General features: G+C 40.7%; 1 protein-coding gene across 1 annotated transcript in view; it reads left to right on the top strand.

Annotated features, from left to right (window-relative positions):
• The window catches only part of Pcsk5 (proprotein convertase subtilisin/kexin type 5), a 409,247-nt gene that overhangs the window by 227,260 nt on the left and 161,600 nt on the right, over positions 1 to 20,387 (top strand). Inside the window, exons 11-12 of the mRNA XM_051194065.1 lie at positions 15,427 to 15,544; positions 16,448 to 16,636. Of these exons, the coding sequence (XP_051050022.1) occupies positions 15,427 to 15,544; positions 16,448 to 16,636 (307 nt within the window). The remainder of the gene's footprint in view (positions 1 to 15,426; positions 15,545 to 16,447; positions 16,637 to 20,387) is intronic.

The following is a 20,387-nucleotide window of genomic DNA, read 5'->3' as shown; positions in this document are numbered from 1 at the left end:
TTAAACTCTCTTATATCTAGGAACAGAAGTAGATTTCAGATAATAAATTAGGACCTTCTGTCATCTTTACTAGGCGAAAGAATGAAAAAAAAAGTCATTGAAACTCAAAAAATGACCACTAAGTGAGCGAGGTTGCCACGCCCTCCATTTCACTGCCCTCCCAGACTATGTAAGTCTCTGTTTTTCTACCAGCATGTCGCTGAAACCTCCCCCATCCCCACTGACTCTTTCCTGGACCACAACTAAACTACTAGATTTTTATTTTTTACTTCTAACCGGTTACCCACAATGGTAAAAATGATCAATAGTCTAACATGACTTCTTCGTCTCTCAGATCTTAACTTTTAATCATCTTTTTTTTTTAACTTTTAATTGCCATCATTGTAGTTCCATTGGTAGGGTATTGTAGTTTTAAGATATTACAATATATTTTTTAGCAGCTACCTATCTTTCAGTTTGTAACACTTATTAAAAGAATTAGAAGTACTGGAACCATTAAGCATACCATGTGTTAAATCAAAATGAAAAGTTTGTATTTTGTGTTTTTGTTTTGAGAGTATGAGGTGATTTCTAATGTGTTGTCACTTGAAAGGGTAAAAGTCTATTTATGTTATTATTTCACTGTTTAAATAATGTTACTCTACTGCCTGCCTGTAGAGTCACTGTTGATATGTGATTCATACTCCCTCCATAATACTTGAATGCACAGTGCTCTTAATTGGTATTTCATTTTTTGAAGAAGGAGTAAATTGGCATGCTATTCATCTGACAAGTATGAACAACAGGATTAGATTCCGACATGGGAGTCTAGGTAGAACCCATTTGCAAATGTAGGGTGACTGTTACAGCAAAGTAGAGTGATAGACTCATTTCATCTGTCTGGCTGATACCATTTGATCGTTGTCCTCATTTTTCTATGCTTTCCAGCATTGTGTTCATTGAACTTACATTCTTATCATATTTATTGATTCCAAGTTCTTATATTTATTGACTGTGGTGTATGTGGTCTTATCTTTTAGCTCACACACAGAATGATGTGGCTCACACACCACTGGGGGATGTTACCTTTATTCTTTTGTCTGGTGGATGATTTACCTAGATACCTATGTGGTGATACTAAGTCCCTGACAGGAAATCCTGCTTAGTTGTTACTTAATCTAAATTCTTGTTTCCAAAACATTCACTTTTCCCTTCTGAATAACTAACTACTAAATATGTGAAGCTTGAAAACATTTTTAGATAATAAAAAGTGCTTTCCTCCCTGCTGATCTGCCACTGAGTAGAAGCATTACACTGGTCAGGCTTGTGTCGGTCATGCTTTACTCGGGTTTTGTGTTCTTGTGAGTTTCAAATGCACATGGCATTGAATTTCAAAACCCACCTTTGGGACTTCAAATGTAACTCTGTGGTAGAGAGCTTTCCTAACATGTAAGACCCTGGGTTCCAATCCTGGAGGGCATGCATGTGCAGTTCTCCCCAGTCCATCCCCATCTGTTTCTCCCTCTCCCTTCATCTCCAAAAAACAGAATTAAAATTGCCTGTTAGCTCTATGCCAGATTAATTAGTTATTTGAAGAGAGTTATAAGAGTGGTTTTCTGGGTTTTGTCACACTCTTAATAACCAAATGGCATTGTCTGTAGCCTTTGAAGAAACAAGTCCAGGATTTGTACCTTGGCTTTTTGCAGAATATAGGAGCCAATAATAAACATAATGAAAAGTGGTTGAAAATAGAAAGTGACAAACATATAAAGAGTCCTAAGAGTCTATTTCTTCCACCCCCTGAAATAAAGGTAAAGATACAAAAAATATGCTGTCAATGGGAATGTTTGAAATTACCTAAGTGAACTCAAATGGGCTAGAAAACTTTGTGATTACTGTCTTTAAACTTTTTTCCTCCCACAATCCTATATCAATAATAACACAACTCTACTTAATTTTTATATTGTAATGTTTAAATGTCACTTTGAATTCAGTCTATTAAAGCTCACAGGTTCTAAATAATTGCACCTATATAAGAAGTGATAAAAGTCTAAAGAGAAAAAAAAAAAAAAACCTTACTGACTCTCTAGCTATTAATATGCCACATGAAATTGTAAGCAGAAAACTTGGTTTGGCAATGTGCAAAAACACACTCTGCACCCATTGTTCTACCCTGTGAGGTGACATGCTCTTGCAGACATTATATCAACAGGATTAATTGAGTATGGCTTAATTGAGTGTGGCTTCCTTATCTCTAACATTTTCAGATACCTTTATTCCATTAACTATGTCATGAGGCCATTTCTTTTTACTACTAAGTTGTATTCTTTTGTGAATGCCACAAATTTTGTCTTTGCCTTCACTTTTCCATGGATGACTTTTCTTGTGTGCAGTTTGGGGTCAGTATGCATATAACTGCTATGACTATTAATGGACAAGTCTCTGTAGACATTATTTATTTATTTATTTTTTATTTTACATGTCAATCCCAGTTCCCTGTCCCTCCCTCCTTCCCTCCCTCCCTCTTACCCTCTTTGTCCCCTCAATGCACCCTGACCACCCTCCCCTTCCATCCCCCCACCCCAATTCCACATGTAGTGCAGTTCCATCCAGGTGGTCACGTAAATCTGTCAAGTCATTTGAAGTAGGAACTAGGACTTCTCTCCTGTCTCTAGGTTAAGGGAGTATCCCTCCATGGGGGATGTGTCTGCAAGGTCTTTTTGTGCACCAGGAATACATCCTGGTTCCACTGTCTGAGGTCCCTTAGACTGCTCAGTCCTTCTGGCTGAGACCCATTTTCAGAGGGTCTGAGTCAGTCCCATGCTGGATTCCCAGCTATCAGTCTGGGGGCCCGTTAGCTCTTCCTTGTTCAACTCAGCTGTCTCTATGTGTTTCTGCAACCTGGTCTTTTTTAAACCATTATCTGACCTCTTATTTTGACCGAATGGAAAGCTGGGGTGGAACCAAATGAATAATAAGCTATAAGCCATTTCAGGTAAAGCAAATAACATGTACAAGACTTACCTGTAGATACAATGAAGCAAGCAAAGGGAACAACGAGGAAAGTGGTGGCATTTAAAGAATTTAACACTGAATCCTGATAGTATACACCATGGGAGGCAGAAACTAAAAGATCATGAGTTCTACCTGCCTGGGATATGTAATAGAAACCTGTCTTTAAAAAGGGCAGAGGAGAATTCAGTACAATTCTTCCACGTCATGTACTTAATTAAGTATGATTATTTAACATCTACATGTTGTTCATTAGTCTAACACAACATATTTGGTTGATAGTCTGCTGATGTCTTTGGATTTAAAAACATGGAGAAACTGATGTAAATGAATCAGTGTTCTAGAAATAGTGAGTGATCTGCATATGATTGTCCCCATCATTACCTTCCCATATTAGCCTCACTCCCTTTTTATTAGATTTGTGTATGTAAGTACACATGTGCATGGACATACACATTCCACAACATATGTGTAAAGGGCAGAGAACAACTTGGGGAAGCTGGTTCTTTCTGCTTTGTGCGTTCCAGGAATTGAAGTCAGGTGGAGATTGAAGTAAGATATTCAGGCTTGGAGAATATCACTCTTACCTACTGGGCTATCTTGCCAGCCTTAACCCCACTACTTTATAACTACGTAACTCCTGTATACTGCTATTCTCATTTTTTGCCTTGTCTCCCATCTGACTTCTTGTTTTCATTGTATATTTTCAATTACTTGGGGCTGAAGATTCTAAATAAATAGTTAACCTCTTTGCTTGTCCTTTCTGCTTTTCATGAGATTACTTGGATATTGAGAAACGATGAATGGACTCCACAGTGTTTCAGAAAACAAAACTTGATGGTGCTGATGAGTTATATCAACACCATGAATCAGAAGTATAAATAAATGCAATGGCAGGGAAAGAGAGTCTGAGTGCTTCAAGGTCACAAAAATTCTAAAAACCAAAACTTGTCATAAATGGTGTCTTGACTTGTTAGGTCAAAAAAAGTTCTTCCTGTTGTTTGTATTTCTTCAGCATTGTAATGGGAGAAAGAGCTTTGGTAAACCTGCCGTTCAAGGGAAGGAAGAGAAAGGGCCTTGAGTGTGATGAAAAGGCAGGTGTTAAGATGATAAGGAAAACAATTTAAAGAAAGCCAAGAGCAAAGCTATTTAAATCATAAAGCAGGAAGTTCTCCTTTGATTTGGAGTACATTTTTGAGCCACTACAGTGGCTCGAGAAAATGAGCTGGGTAATAGCAACGACTTCCAAGCAAGCTGATTTCCTGAGTTATTGGTGTGAATGCGTTTGTTCTGTGATACGTCCTACACGATGGCATGCACACAGCACAAGGGCATGCTCCCTGGCAGTGACTGTACTCCATTATCTCAGTAAGTAGTTATGTATTCTTGACCTTAAGACTTCTGACATTTGGGGAAAAGTTGTTGTCTTCTGTTAACCTCTTTCAAAATGAGGACAGTTACAGATTCGGGATACATAATGATCTCTGTCAGATCTTGTTATTGCCTTAAAGAATATTTTTTGAAATGGGTTTTTAATAAGCCCACAGTAAAGGATGTGGGAAAAAAAGATTGCTTTTGTAAAAATAAATAAATAACAGGCCAGAAATTGGGCTTTGAGAAGGTTTCACAGATTTCTTTTGACCAGTGTCTTTTCAATTCTCGCTACTTCAAGGCATAGTCTTCAAAAGTCACTTTACCCCTAGTGCCTGAGTTTCTTTCTTAGCATACAGTTGTAGCCTCTGGGTTTGTCATGTGATCTTTGCAAATGTTTAAGAATATAGGTCATTTCATTTCTCATCTTGAGTGGCTATAAAATTTTTAGGAAGATAAGATAAAAGAAATTTAGAGTTTATAATGTCTCTCGATTCTACTGTGTTCGTGTGTGTATGACAGAGAGAGAGAGAGAGACAGAGAGAGAGCATTCACATGCATGCACATGTGTTTGGAAACCCTCAAGGGCTGCAATATTTCTTCTCTCTTAATATAATAGTTTTGCTTAGAAGTCATTTGTTTCCATTTGTCCTTCAAGATACCTTCAGACCTCAGGCTTTGTGTCCAACTTCATCCCACAGTCTAATAGTATGTACTCTAGAAGCTTAAAATCCTCACCGTGTTCCAGGCACATATCACTTGACATCACAAGACATAACTAAATGTCATCAGTGTCCTGTGAATGTTTGACATGGCTTCCCTGTTGTAAGAGATACCTACTTGCTCTAATGTCACTCATACTAGCTTTCCTTTTGCTTCAGTCTTAACTTTCTCAGAATCTACTCATCAATAGATTAACCCAATGTTACTAACTTATAGCTAGTTCATTACTGCTTCTATCACTAGCTCTTGACAGAGCTTGAAGGAATATCTCCAGTTTATTACTACTCTCCTTATATTTCTGAATACATTTACTCTTTTATACAGCCAAATGAGGTCACACTTCATCAATTATTTCATTTGGGATTCAGTAGAATCACTCCTACTTGGGTGGAGAGTCCCCAGAAATAGCATCTTCTGTATCTACAAGAAGACAGAGCAGGAGAGAAAGGGCTGTGTTTGTGACTTTTAGTGGATCTCATCAAGATATTTTCAGCAGATCGTCCCTAAGATCATCTTTTCTAAAGAAAGGGGCTCTAACAGAGTTAGAGCTCTAAGTATGGAGGAAAGACAAGTTAAAGAAAATGCTTTTGCTGAAATTTATATGTGCCTGTGTTTGGTCTCTGTCATCTATGTCCCTGCCACATACTGCGTGCACCAATTTTACATGTGGCTCATTGTTGTTAAGAGCTGTAACTTGAACAAAAAAGGAGAGCAAGGAAAGTTTTACCTTAATAGCCGGAGCCATTATGGGATTAACTAGAAACCTGGCACTAGGGAAATCCAGTAATTCACAAGGATGACCCCAACTAAGAATCTAAGCAATAGTGGAGAGATTACCTTAAATGTTCTTCCTATACAATTAGATTGATGACTACCTTAAATGCCATCGTAGTAGCTGATGAAAGCAGAAGCAGAGATCCACAGCTAAACACCGAGCTGAACTCCAGTTGTAGAGAGGGAAGAGTGATGAGCAAAGGGGTCAAGACCATGCTGGGGAAACCCACAGAAACAGCTGACCTGAGCAAGTGGGAGCTCACAGACCCCAGATTGATAGCTGGGGAACCAGCATAAGGCCGAACCAGACCCCCTGAACATGGGTGTCAGTTGGCGGGCTTGGGCAGTCTATGGGGCCTCTGGCAGTAGAACCAGTATTCATCTCTAGTGCTCGAATGGTCTTTGGGAGCCCATTACCCGTGGAGGGATACACTCTTAGCCTAGATATATGGGGGAGGGTCTAGGTTCTGCCCCAAATAACACCCCATGGGAGGTCTCACCCTCCCTAAGGAGTGAATATGGATGGGATGAGGGTGGTGGAGGGAATGGGAGGGCAGGAGGGAGAGGGAACTGGGATTGGTATGTAAAATAAAATTTATTTAATTTAAATGAAAATTAATTTTTAAAAGGGTGGCTGCAACTTGCAGTGTCCACACTATGACAGGTGTCTGGGCACTATTGAGAATAGTTCAGAGTCCATAAGATGAGCAAGAGGCAGAGAAGCCCTACAAAGCCTCTTTTCTAAATGATATTTATAAATGATGCCATAGCCCATTTTTTTATTAGAGAGATTGATATTGGTGCATATGTCTTTAAGACAGATTAGATCCCAAGTGACAAAGAAATCCTGAAGATTAGTCTTCTGCCAGTTCTATGCATGACTTCCTAAGGCCACTCCAGCTAGCTGGCAGGATGTAGTAACATGCCAGACAATCACACTGAAGAATCCATGTGGATACATTTACTGTGAAATAAATAGTTCCAGACTTCTGTTTTCTTTCAAATCTCAATTTAAACTCCTTACACGTGTTCACATCTTGCTAGCCCATGGCATTTCAAAGAAATTAAACTTCCATCACATATCCCAGTAATGGCTACAACAGACTTCATTTTATAGGGTTACACCACAAGAGATGCTATGCCCTGAATTTCCCGTTATCCTCAAAAGAGCTAAAAGGAGGGTATCACAATTGTTCACAAATGGGAAATTGCTCCTTACCACTCAGTGTCCGTCTTGCATCTGTGCATGCCTGTGTAGATCTAGTGAAAAAAAAGGAAAACTGCCCCAAGTATGATGATACAATCAACTATCTTTTCCAGATGAACCTCTTCACATGCAGGGAAAATCCCTTGAAGAAATGGCTGAAGAAGGCCATTTCTCAGCAAGAGTTGGGGAAAACATGATGGGCCAGATGTTAGAAGGCTTTCTAAGCCTCCCATACTTCTTTTTCTGTATGTGATATTTTAATGCATTTTGAAGAAAAGAGCAGTTTGTATGCAATTCACTTGGTTATTTGAGTAACTTAGTTGGAAGAAATATTGAGTGTTCATATGCAAAATAATCAGCATATATATGTGTAGAAGTTTGGAAGACTTAACTGTAGGGTCCACGCCTTCACACATGTTCTTTTAATATCCATGAAAATTAGTTTTTTCTGCAAAATATGAACAACATATTCTGTTAATAGGACTGTTAAGATTTTATTAGCTGGCACACAGTAAAATACATATGCTAAATAATATTCCCCTCTCATTTTGAATTTCATCTGAGAATATATTTTTCCTATACTTCTTATTTTATGCATATGAGTGTTTTTCCTGCATGCATGTCTATTTACCATGCAAATACTTGGTGCCCTCAGAGTCAAAAAGAGGGGATCAAGTACTCTGGGACTAGAGTTACTGACAGATGGAAGCCACCAAGTGGGTGCTGGAGACTGAACCTATGTCTTCTGTAAGAATAGCTCATGCTTTTGAATTGTTGAACTGACTCTCCAGCCCTGGGTGTATACTATTTTTTTTAAGACACATATTTGATGCATAAAATTCTTCAACTTTCAAGGCAGTGTGATAACTCGGTCTAATTCCAGAGTCAATTTTGTACATTGCAATAACTGTTTCATTTGTTTGTCTTTTTAAACCTCAATTCAGGCAAGCTCCTAATAATTTATAGAATTGCCACCTTAAGTCATGTGCATCTAAAGAAGGAATCATCTAGGCTTGAAGTGGGCGAAATGACACATGCACACACAAATTCATAAAGCCTTATGGTTTTCAGGGGAAAATCATTCACTATTCGGGATAGCACATACTAAAAGATATTGGCACTGTACCCTGTGTTTCCCACTCTAATGCCCTGTGCTTTGGGCATGAGGGAAAGGGCACTAGGGAATCGTACTCATGTCCTCTGATTTCAAAGCCTGTTTCTCCAGGCTAGCCCTAAAGAAGCAGCCCTCTGAGCCTCACTAGAGACCTTTTAGAAATACAAGTCAGGCGTGCCTTGTGTGTGTGCACGCACATGCGTGCCTTCTCAAAGTTTGTGTTGTCCTACAGTTTGATACATAACTTTCTCTAAACACCTCATCCTTGTCAGTTGTCTGTCAGCTCAGCCTCACTCAGGCTCTGCCAGTTGGACCCTGCACTCTTTTAAATGTCTCCTTAATCTTCTTGAAAAAGTATTACAGTTACACTGCTGCTGCCATAGTTCTATCCTTCCTTACACAACTAGAGTGTCCCAATAATCTGAACAAACAGCCTCTTGGCTTTTGGTCCCTACAGGCTCATGTCCATTCCATGCTCTCTGAACAGGCTCTGTAGAAGTCCTGCTGACCATAGTCCCCTGTCTTCCTCGTGCTACTGCTCTTGCCAGTCTGTCTCCCTGCTTTGGTAAAGCCAAGATTGCTTTTTCACTGATTCCTCTCAATTTCCTTTAACTGTGGACATTCCCAAGAGTCCTTGAGGACAGTTCTTTGAGGTCTCTGAAGGGAAAAATCTACCCCAGACATGTTCTCTCCTCCTCCCACTCCTGCTCTTCCTAGCTTTCCCGCCCATCCCCATTCCCATCCCCATTCTCCTACTCATCTTCCTCTTGTTTCTACTCCACTGCTTTAGTTTTCTTTCTCAACTGGGTTTTGTTTCCCACTCTTCTTACAAGGGGTGGTGACCTTAAACCTGGAAACCTGTTGAAAGAAAGGAATGTTCCTTGGAAATCCAGTGCAGGAGGAGAGCTAGCTTTCTTCCAAGTGAGATGACAATCCCAGCTGTGGGGAGGGACTTCTTCCAGTGAGTGAGGGCTTGGAATTAGCTGAGCCAGAGGATCTATGATTGGATGGCATAACCAAATCTCAGCGCTTTTGCTAGTGGGTGAAATATCATTGTGTCAGTTGCTCAGCTCTTATAAGCTGGAAGACACAGTCCAGGAAGCAGACATGATGTGCTCATCACATCTTTTCTTTAGCCTCAGATCATAGGCCCTTGAAATACATTTTTAAACTTATTTTCATCATCGTCTAGAGACAATCATATTTTCCTAAAAACAAGCAAAACTATCATGCAGATAATGACCTAGGCTGTACTGGGTCTCCTCAAACTAACAAAATAGTTTCTCCACCTTTGCTTAAGAAATATTTCAGCACCTTAGAGAAATTACTTGCTAATCACAACCATGTTGGAAGCAAATAAATGAGAACTAAGCAGAAAAAAATAATCATTTTACTTTTTATCCTTTTCCTTTAGAGAATTCTGCAAGCTAAACTGCAAATGTATATTTCTATATATGCATCTATAATAAACTGTCTGGATGTGTACATACACACATATGCAAAATGTGTAGAAGAGAGGCCAGAATGTTTTCTAAACTCTCACTATTTGTCTCTATAATGATGAGACCATCTGACTACCTACAGCTGCTAAGCAAGCCCACCCCAAAAGAAACTTTGAAGGGCAGCCCCAACAGTCAGCCAAGTGTCTGGAAACCTTCCACATGCAAGCTGTCAGTAGGACTGGTGATGGCTGGCATGTTTAGATCCAGTTGGAGTTGTTACTAGAGCCTGAGATTCTATAATGAACAAGGGAAAAACAAACACAAACTACATAGCAGAGCACAGGTGCCAGCTGCTCTGTTGTCCCGCCCCCGCTGGAGCCACCATGGAGCACAAGAAGATGTGAGAATTGTACTTCTACTTCCCTTGAGGGGAGTCAGAGAAGGGGATGAGACAAAGAAAGCAACAGTGATGCTGAGAGTATCTGGCCCAGATGCTCAGCTGTGGCACTCCAACATCAGGACCATGAAGAGCATCACTCCCACTACTTACTCTCAAAACTTGTATACAATGTTTTCATATTCCACTGTTCATTTCTGCTTTAAAAGAGCAGCAATTTGTTATTGACATTATGCACATGGGGCATGGTAGCCTAGGACAGTGTCCCAGCCCCTTTTAGTTGCAATCCTTCCTCCCTTCCTGACATCTGGCACTATCTGATTAATGGGTATAAGAAGTGCTCTGCAGTGGGGGCAGTTCTTCAGAAAAGGATGTTTAGGACATTGAGGACCAAAGAGAGCAAAGGTGCTAGGACTACAACAGCCGAAGGCAGATCTTTGATCTTTGGTTCAGATTTCTACCCATTACACAGATCAAACAGCCTCCCTCCCTCAAGCCAGGTATAGAAACACTTGACATTTACTGTTTACTGTGGTGGCTTCCTTAAGGTAAATTGATGTTAGGATGGCATCCAACAGTCATAGGCAACCTCATTTGTTCTGTGGTACAGTTCCCCCCCCCCCACTGTTCCCTGTGGCATTTCCACTCACTGCAATCCCTGCTAACCACTCTTCTCCAAGCCACTGATTCTGGTGGTTCTGGTTTCATTACTGTGCTGAAGAACCTCATGTCTACCTCATTGATTATTTAACCAGGAGTTTCGGTCCCGGCATCTGTATCTAACTAAAGCCTACACATCATCCATCAAAGCAGAAACAGACGCTTTCTACTTAGTCGACCTCATGACTGCACATTTTAGCAGCATCAATAGAGAAAGTACTACACACCAGGCTGTGGCAGCTTCCTTTACAGCCATTGTTTCTTTGAATTCAGTAATTATACACTGTTGATTATTTTTCATTCTATCTTAACATCGTCGCCTCACCTGAGGGTTGCCTGAAAGAACACAAACCGTTTTCTGTTTCTTTTGGGCTCTCCCTGTTCAGGGTGATGTCAAGTAGATAGTAGATTTCCACAACCCATCTAAGTGATATGATAACTAATTAGATCAATCGTTAGCTTATGCAGGCTCAGCATACCTTATCCTTGGGACTAGAAGTGTTTTGGATTTGAGGATATTTGCATATACATAATGTAATATCATGGGGAGAAGGGCCAAGTGTAAACAGGAAGTTAGTTTATGTTTTCTGGAAACCTTACACATGACTCAAATGTAACCACATACTGCATCATAGTGCCCCTGAATTTTGACTGCAACTTGTTGCATAATGTCAGATTTGGAATTTCCCACTAACCCAGTGTCACTTCTACAAAAGTTCAGATTTTGCAGCTGAATTTCATACTTGGGACTTCTTAGTCTAAAGACATTTATTTTGTATTGATGAAATACACTGAAATCAACACTTCAAATTGAGCCCATTTGTCAGTCATGTTCTACACATTAGTGATTATGCTCAGCATAACAAACAGTCTTGGTTCAGGTTGCTAAATGATAGGTGACGAGAGATTGCACACACTGGATATCACAAAGCAGTTTGCACATCTAACAGCTGGTAGCAGAAAGGCCCTCAGTCACTTCAGAAAGCACAAAAACTTACCAAAAAAAATGTTTGCAAAATATAGTTGCCTCTTGTGCTCAGAAACATCATTTATTTTTCCTCCCTGCTGAACTTTCATAGACCACCATTGCTTAAATTAGCCGAATCTCCTTTCAACTCCCATGATTACTTACTTCGTGATCAGTGATTAGCTTCCCTCTGCACTTCTGGTCTTGTCAGAAACTGGAAATACACCTGCAAGACAGTATTATCAATCTTCCTGACTTCTCTTGTCCATCTTTTAGGAGCCAGTAAGCCTTTAGACGACTTTGAATTAAAACTCATTATGCTTCCAGAACAAGACAATGCCACTCTTTTGCCAACTAAGCTGCTTGTGAGGGGCCTTTTTATGACATCGCCATTGCTACCTTACACATACAAAGACATAAATGGCCACAGTCCACAGGGCTGTGCAAGCAATGCGAGTTAGTCAGCCCCTGCCTCCCCCACATGCTGCAGTGGACTGGCCCTGTCACAGCCAGCTGTTTGCACAGGCATTTGCCACCATGTTAAATTCATAAAGTGTGTATATTGACTCTTAAGTAAATTTCAAAAGTTATCGATAATGTCACAAAAGTTAGAGGAGAGGGGAAGAACCAAAATTCTTAATTCCTGACAGTTTTCTAATAAACATACCATGCCACTGGTGAGTAAATAACTTGGAATCTGTTCGATTCATTTATCCCCCTAAATATTTACATGAACCTGACACCCTGTAGCCAGCTGGAGAAACTGCACCCTGCAGTTCTGTGGCTCATCAATGGTGATGGGCAGGCAAGTGAACTCACAATGGTAGAAAAAACAAAATCATTGAAGCTTTCAGGCTGCCGTGTTTTTTCTGTCCAATATATTTACTGTCTAATTATTTCCTCAACAGTGTTTACTAACAACTTGCCTATCAAGTTGCATGGAGTTGATGCATCACCAACAAGAAAAAATTAACATATTTTTCTTCAGCTATGTACCACATCCATATACAGATGCACAATTTCTGAGTATTTCCAAATATTAAAAGTCAGTTTTCACATTTGGTTTTTCTAGTCTAAAGTTTGCTTCTGTTGAGCTGTGACTCCTCAGCTTCCTTCCTTTACATCTATTTTGAGTGCTTCATGGATATACCATGGCCCCGACAGTGTAGGGATGGAATTGGAAGAGGAAACAAATGTATAGCCTTCATAATGACTTGAGGTGTTTTCCTACTTAACCCAAGAGGCTGCCTGAGCTTCCCCAGAGAAAGAAAACACTGTATGTGATAAAATGATATTAGGCGTGTGGTTAAAGAAGAACGGAGAATTAACAAAAGATCTCTGTCACTTCATTTCCTTAACTTTGACCTTCTTTTAGAGTTCCTTCCCACCACACACAAAGAAAATATCTTGTTGATGAGCCTCCAGTAATAATTGCCCATATTTATAAGTGTGGCATTTTAATACGTGCATATAATGAGTATGAATCAAATCAAGGTAATTTAGATTCTTCTGTCTCCTTACCATCCTTATGTTTGGAGAACCTGGCCCCTTCTCCCTTACAAAACACATTATAGGTTAATATAAAGTGTAGTGCCTGACTGTGGACTAGAATACTAGAATTAAGTTCTTCTGTCAGCTCTTTTTCCTCCCATTCTCCACCTCCCTGCCCTCATCCTTCACTTGCATTCCCATTTGGTATTTCTATTCTATTTGATATTTCCTTCTCCTTTCTCCTTTTAATAACTTTATAAAATATTATGTAACTAAAACAAAATATCAGGATTGCTCATAGGAATTACTAGTTTTGTTGAGGTTACTAATGACTTCATTTGCTTATATTCTTTTCCCATTATACTTGAGATATCTTACAATGAATTTACTCTTTAATGAAGAAAAACATTTTAAGAAAGTGTCATAAATAGTAAAGGTTGCAAAGCCATATACATACATACATACAAAAGTCCTACTTGCTTCCTTGCCAAAAGAAAGGAAATTTATTTTTATATATTCAGTGTAGCCTGTCTAGCTCAGCACCTGGTAACAAGATAATGTGTAGTTTTTCTCACCTGAGATAAATAATACTACTCAATGAGTCATGACACATCCATCACAATATCCTCAAACAAGAAAATTTGAAAAAAAAATTAATTTGCTTGCTAAGTATTACATAATTATCAAACAGCATGAATCAAAGTGTTGCTGGGTTCTAGTACAATCTTTCTTTTTTATATGCTTTAATTTCCAAAGTTCCCACAAAGCCTGTGAAGGAGTACCAGACCACTCTGTCCATCAAGCATTTTATAATGAAGCTGAAGTACAAGGACACATAATGGAACAATGAGTTATCAGTCCAGTTAGTGATACAGCTTTAAAGCACTTTGCCTTATGTAGTGCCTGTCACACAGAGACCCCAAGGGATGGAGGGAAACAGAGGAGTCAAGGAATGGAGGGTGGACAGAGGGGTGAGCAAAAGGTCACATGGGTTCCCAATTTATAGGACCGAAAACAACTGCTGAACTATGTTGGTTGGTTGCATTTTATAAATTTGTTGACTTTTTATTGATGTGAGAATGATTTAGGAAGTAAGTGGAGCAGCTAGTTGTTTGGGAGCTTAGAGGAGACAGGTTTCGTTCTGTGCAAGTAAGGAAAGTTTGAACAAAGGCTTTCTATAGGAAAAGACTTGGTAAGGCTGAAGGTCCTAGCTTTCACCCGACACTGGAAAAGAGGGCCTTCCCTGGATCGATGAGGAGGTTGCTTTCAAATTTGCACAGCATAGTATCCTAAAAAAAAAAAAAAAACTATGTATTTTAAGCAACCCATAGACATGGGGAACTATGGGATTTTTTTAATAAAAAATATTTTAGGCAAATCAGTTGTAGGTTTAACTTTGTATTGACTATAATGATATAAGTGTGGTTTGATACAAAATGGAGATCACAAGTTTTCAACAGGGATTTCAAAGTATTTTTAGAAGGACTGAACATGTAGCTTTTGCTGCACCATCAATAAAATAATTCTGTATTTAATTGACATTTTGGAGACAGTTACATCAAATACAGGTCTAGATCAGCTCATATTCTAATTGAAAACTAATGGATTTGAAGACAAGAAACTGGTATAAAAGTCTAGGAGCCTCCAAATAGTTTATGTGTATAATGTAACACATTTTTATATGCTAAGAGAAGATAATTTATGCCTTTGGGAGTATTTAACCTAATTACTAGATATGTCAGAAAATTGATATATCTTGCATGTGAGTTCTACTTACACTGAGAAATTATGTACATTATCACTTTTCTTTAAAGCTATTAGTAATTTTATCTCAAAAATCAATGACATCATCATTTTAATACAAATGGTTACCAGTAGGGTCTTGGATCAAAATAGTATGGATTGGAATACAACTCAACCACTGACTGACTCACTTGTAGGTTTGGACAAGTGTCTTTCCATGCCTTGATTCGTCCACGAATGATGACTGTAATCATATTAACATCTTCAGATTGTTGAGAGGACTAAATATAAAATATAGACTAGTATCTAACATGTGGGAACAAGTCATAAATGACCATCATATTGCTAGTAATATTGCAGAATCAATGAATGATCTACACCAATATTTTCTAATTGTGATTATTTGGTTTGCTTTTCAAGTCTTGCTGGAAAGATAGTCATGATCCCTGAGGTTATGTCTGGAGTCTCTGTTGAATAGCACGAGAAATCAGTAGGTAGCAGTTGATCTAGCCACAGTAAAGCTGACCTGCATCTTGCCTCCCACAGTAAGCCATCTCTATGGATTTGGACTGATGGATGCAGAAGCCATGGTGATGGAGGCAGAGAAGTGGACAACTGTTCCTCAACAGCACGTGTGTGTGGAAAGCACGGACCGACAAATCAAGTAATGCTTGCTGCCCACCAGCAACCTGACAATGGCCAAAACAAGGCCAGCATAACTGCTTTTGAACATGGAAGCTAGACGCATCTGTAGTTTCTTTCTAGTGTAGTTACAAAGTTGAGATAGGATGTTATACCCAACAATCCTTCCAAGGGAAGCTCTGTACTAGTGGACTAGCCTACATTTCCTGCTTGCCAGTGTCCTTGCTTGATGAAGCAATAATTCTTCAGATCTTTATGTTAACTACATAGTTTTAGTTCTCCTAAGAGTGTTTATAAAATAGATAGGAAGTGCTATTGCACATCCTTCAGAGTCATGAGGCCTGTTCCCCAGTGTGAATTGCACACACTCAGATGTGTTTGCTGTGTGTACCCAGAAGTATATGAAGTCACTGTCAGGTTGTTTGATCCAAAGAACACCATTCATCTCAGGGGCTTTTCTGGAGTTCTTGGCTTTCTCCCCAGAAACCTCTCTGCCTGGAAAACTTTTTGAACTATATTTCTGATTGATGATGAACATACAGCCTTATAACTGTGCAAATGTGTTAGTAATCACTGGAAATGGAAAAAAGTTATGGTTTGGTTTGGTTTGGTTTGGTTTGGCATGGTGTGGTTTTAAATTTTCTCTGCTCACCTCTTTCATGGCATAGAGCAAGAAAGCAAAAATAAAGGGGAGGGTAAATCAGTATGTATTTACCCAGCACAAATAACAGGCAAAGACCTTTGGCTTCTCATCACTTGCCTTGTTCCTTTCAAATGACCCAGTCATTTGTGTGAGTGGCACTGTCACCCCTTAATATCCAATGAACAGCTGCTGCCTGTGTTGTACTCACATTTTCAGACTCTAGATCCACTAGCTGATTTCTGCCATGTGTTTTGTTCACACCCTTCCTCTCTCTCCTGCCAGGACCATTCGCCCCAACAGTGCAGTACGCTCCATCTACAAAGCCTCAGGCTGCTCAGATAATCCCAACCATCATGTCAATTACCTGGAACATGTAGTTGTGCGGATTACCATCACACACCCTCGGAGGGGAGACCTGGCCATCTACCTGACCTCGCCCTCAGGAACCAGATCCCAGCTTTTGGCCAACAGGTACATTGAGGGCCTCTCTGCCTCCTAGGGTAGGAGGCCACAGCTATACTAACTGTTCTTTAAGGTAGACAGAAATAGCTGACTTTATTCCTATCCTGGAGACCAATTGAGTGGCCCCTTGGACACCATTCTCTCTTAGCACCCAAGTAGGGTGGGAAGGTGCCTAGCATCCATAGACAGGGAAGGGTGCCATTCTATAGTTGGGTACTAAAAGGGTGCTGCAGAAAAGTTGAAGGCCATTTGTCCTTTATTCTGAAGAGGAATTGCAGAGAACTGAGACACATGCCTATTAAGGGTCTAAGGACATGTTACACAAATGAACTTTATTCACTGTAAGAAAGTGAAGGGGAAAGCGACAGTAGGAACAATTATAGATGAGAGTAAGTGGGAACATAGACTCTGAGATCTTAGGGGGGTGTTTAATACTTTAACAATGAAATGAAGCTTTGCCAGAACCCTATGCAGGTGGAAGGGATGTAAGGATTCTACTACATCATATCCCAAGGCACCCTCTCCATGCCCTACCCCTACTGTAGACAAAGGGCCTCAGCTGCTGCCTACAAGCGAATTGCCCTACCTGCTTCATCCCAACAAACAGTGCATGATTAATGGAGGCGGCAACAGCTGTTGTTACCAAACCAGGGCAGGCATTTCTTACTTGCTTTTTTTTCCCTCTCTCTTTTTCCTCTGTCTTTATTCAGCTGAGTCTAACTTCAAAGAGTACCTAATGAAACACTATGAAGCTCAGAGACAAGCTTCACCTATGCTTGCCTCTTATGCCCTGAATTCCTCCCTGCCTTGCAGAAAGCCGGCCTCTCTGCTGTTGCTGCTGGCTGGGAAATCTCAGTCCCCTCTCCTGGTTCCTAATGCAGTTTGCCATCTATTATTGACATCCCACGAAATGACTTCCCCGAGGACACCCACCAGCTGATGACCTATGGATGCCATCACAGGTTTCTGGTGGCCTACAGGGTCACTGGCTTCAGGGCACACATGTGTACCTCCCCAGTAGGCATCTGCTTTGATGTTTGCAAAGGGCTGAGTACAAGAGTACTCCGGAGCTTGCATCCTTGAGCTGCACTCAGAGAGCTCATCTCAGCCCAGTCCCACCCATTCAGGTTTGCAGCAGTATCTTGACCCGAAACATCTAAAGGAGTTTCTCTCTGTGGGTCCTGAGGATATGTGCCATCAGAAAGCTGTAGCAAGACTGGAGAGAGCAGCAGGCTCTCTGAGAATCAGAAAAGATGCGATGAACCGCAATCATCTGCAGCTTCCCCTAAACTGTTCTGACAGGCTGAGCTGGCCCTTTAAATATGAAATATCTACAGCTGGCCCCGAACTGCCACTCTTGTCCTTAACACTGGGAATATCCCTCCTGCCTAGGCAGCTAAATAAAGATGGTTTCTTCCGCCATTCTTTTCATCTGATCCAGTCCGAGGGCTCCACTATATTACAGGAAATCCCTCCACAGTTTCTCTTAGTTTCTGACTTGGTGTCCAGAGACCTCAAGACCTATCAGATGACCCCCAATTAAAAGTACAGTCCAACCTTGGAAGGAAAGCTAAGAATGGAATGTGGGTCAGGGGAACAGACAAACAGACACACCATGCCACAAAAAGGTGTAGAGAGGGGGAAGAAATTCCCTGCTGTGCCCCATATGTCCTTCTGGTTGGTCTCCAAGACAATTCTTTGCCTCAAGGTGGGTTTGCAAGGGGTCTATGAGTCCAAGATTATTTCTAAGAACAGTAAAATAGTTGCCATACCAGACATTCAGCCCATGCTTTAAGAGTGAAGATTGTTTAGCTGAATGTGGTGGTACCTAGCTATAACACCAACTCCAGCGAGACTGAGACCAGGGAATTGTGATTTCAAAGCCAGGCTGGGTTGCATAACAAGAACTTCTCTCAAAGATAGATAGATAGATAGATAGATAGATAGATAGATAGATAGATAGATAGATAGATAGATAGATAGGAAGGTAGGTAGGTAGGTGGATAGGCAGACAGACAGACAGACAGTGCAAGGTCCTTAGAGATCACACACATTCCATTCCTCTGGTGGCAGAAGTTTCCCACCCCATCTGTCCTAACCTGGCTGCCACTATGGAAAACGTTCCATCATCTTTTTGTTCTTCATTTTTGTTTGTTTTGTTTTGAGACAGGTTTTCACTGTGTGGCCCTGCCTGGCCTGAGAATTATTATGTAGACCAGGCCAAACTTGAACTCACATATCCACCTGCCTGTGCCTCAGGATTGCTCCAATTAAAGGCGTGAGCCACCATGCTCATCTTCTTCCAAGGCTTTTAAAGCAGTCTCACCCAGGTTTTACTCATAGCTCACCACAGAAGGGAAAATGCTAGAAGCAGCTTGGACCTTAGGGGCTCTCTCCAGGTTCTGTGATACTTCCCCCAGGCTCTTATTGTCCATGCCATTTCAGTGAGGAATTTCTTCCCCATTGACCACTGCAGTTTCTGGACAGTCTGGTTCTTGCAAAGTGCTCACAGTACATGGCACTTACATCTGTGTGGGCTGTCTGGAGCCCCTCAGTGCCTCCCTGTCCCCACTGATGGGCAGCTCCTGTGGTGAACAGCTGTTGGGAGGAGAATGGTTTACCCAAGCAGCTGCAGGTGCTAAGTGCTGGAAGGCATTCAGCAGCATTCAGAACTCTAGGCCAGTTTGAGCTTTGTGTCCCATTAGCCCAGCAAACAGGCTTCCCTGGCAAGCCACCATTGGTGATTTAGTGGGTTGGAGCTGTGGGTCACCAGAACTGTCCTGGGGTGAACAAATGGCAGTTTCTTAACCCGTTTTTCTTCTGCCAACCCTGCCTTGTGGCCAATACCCCCTGCCTACCAAAAGCTAAACTGTTACTTCAGAGCAAGTGGCTTACTCCAAAGACAATCTGGAGGTCAGACTGGAAGCTTGGGGGAAAGCTGAGGAGTTTCTTAGATGAGAGCACTTTCAAATACTATGTACAAATACTATGTACCAAGTTTCCAGACAAAACCTTGTCTCACCAAATTCTTTCATCAGCTATGCTTGCTAGAATTATGAACAGCTCTTCTCCAAACCTCCCCTTCCCAACAAACTACATTTCAGGTTTAGCTTAATTTGTCAGCTCTCTGTTCCAGGTTTTGACCTTCAAAATGAAAGCTGAAACTTTGCCTCCCTTCCTAAATTTGATTATGGAAACATATCTCTGCTTCTAATTATAGGCTCAAGCAGAAAGAAGGTACATTTTATAGTCTGCAAAGCCAATAATTGGTGTATAAAGTGAAGTAATTGTACTTTAATCATTTTTGTCACTGTCCTCTCTAAATGTTCCGTGGAAAACTATTGACATTGGTAGACATCATGGAGTATAAATGTGCTTGTGACTTGCAGTTAAAAACACTACTGTTGCAATGACCCTGCTGCCTTCACTCAGAGCAAGCCTTTAAGTATATACAGAACTGGCTTTCCCTTGACCTCGCTGATGTCTGTGTTTGAATCTAGAGAGGGAAGTTTCCTTGTGAGACAGGTGTATTACTACCTGCCTCACAAAGGTTGTGTGTGTGTTGAATAAGATAATATAGAATACATCCTTAGCACTGGGCCTAGCATGTAAGCATTTAGCAAGTGGTACCCTGCTTACACAGTGCTTCTCAATACATCCAGCCAGTGGCCTTATCAAACACAGATGCCTGAGCCCTGATCATGGGTTCTGATTCTGTGGTTCTGGGGTGAGGTTTAACAAGCCCTATTTCTAATGAGCT

Source organism: Phodopus roborovskii, unplaced genomic scaffold, assembly GCF_943737965.1.
Source record: "Phodopus roborovskii unplaced genomic scaffold, PHOROB, whole genome shotgun sequence".
NCBI classification, from domain to species: domain Eukaryota; kingdom Metazoa; phylum Chordata; class Mammalia; order Rodentia; family Cricetidae; genus Phodopus; species Phodopus roborovskii.
This window is presented reverse-complemented; position numbering and strand designations above follow the sequence as displayed.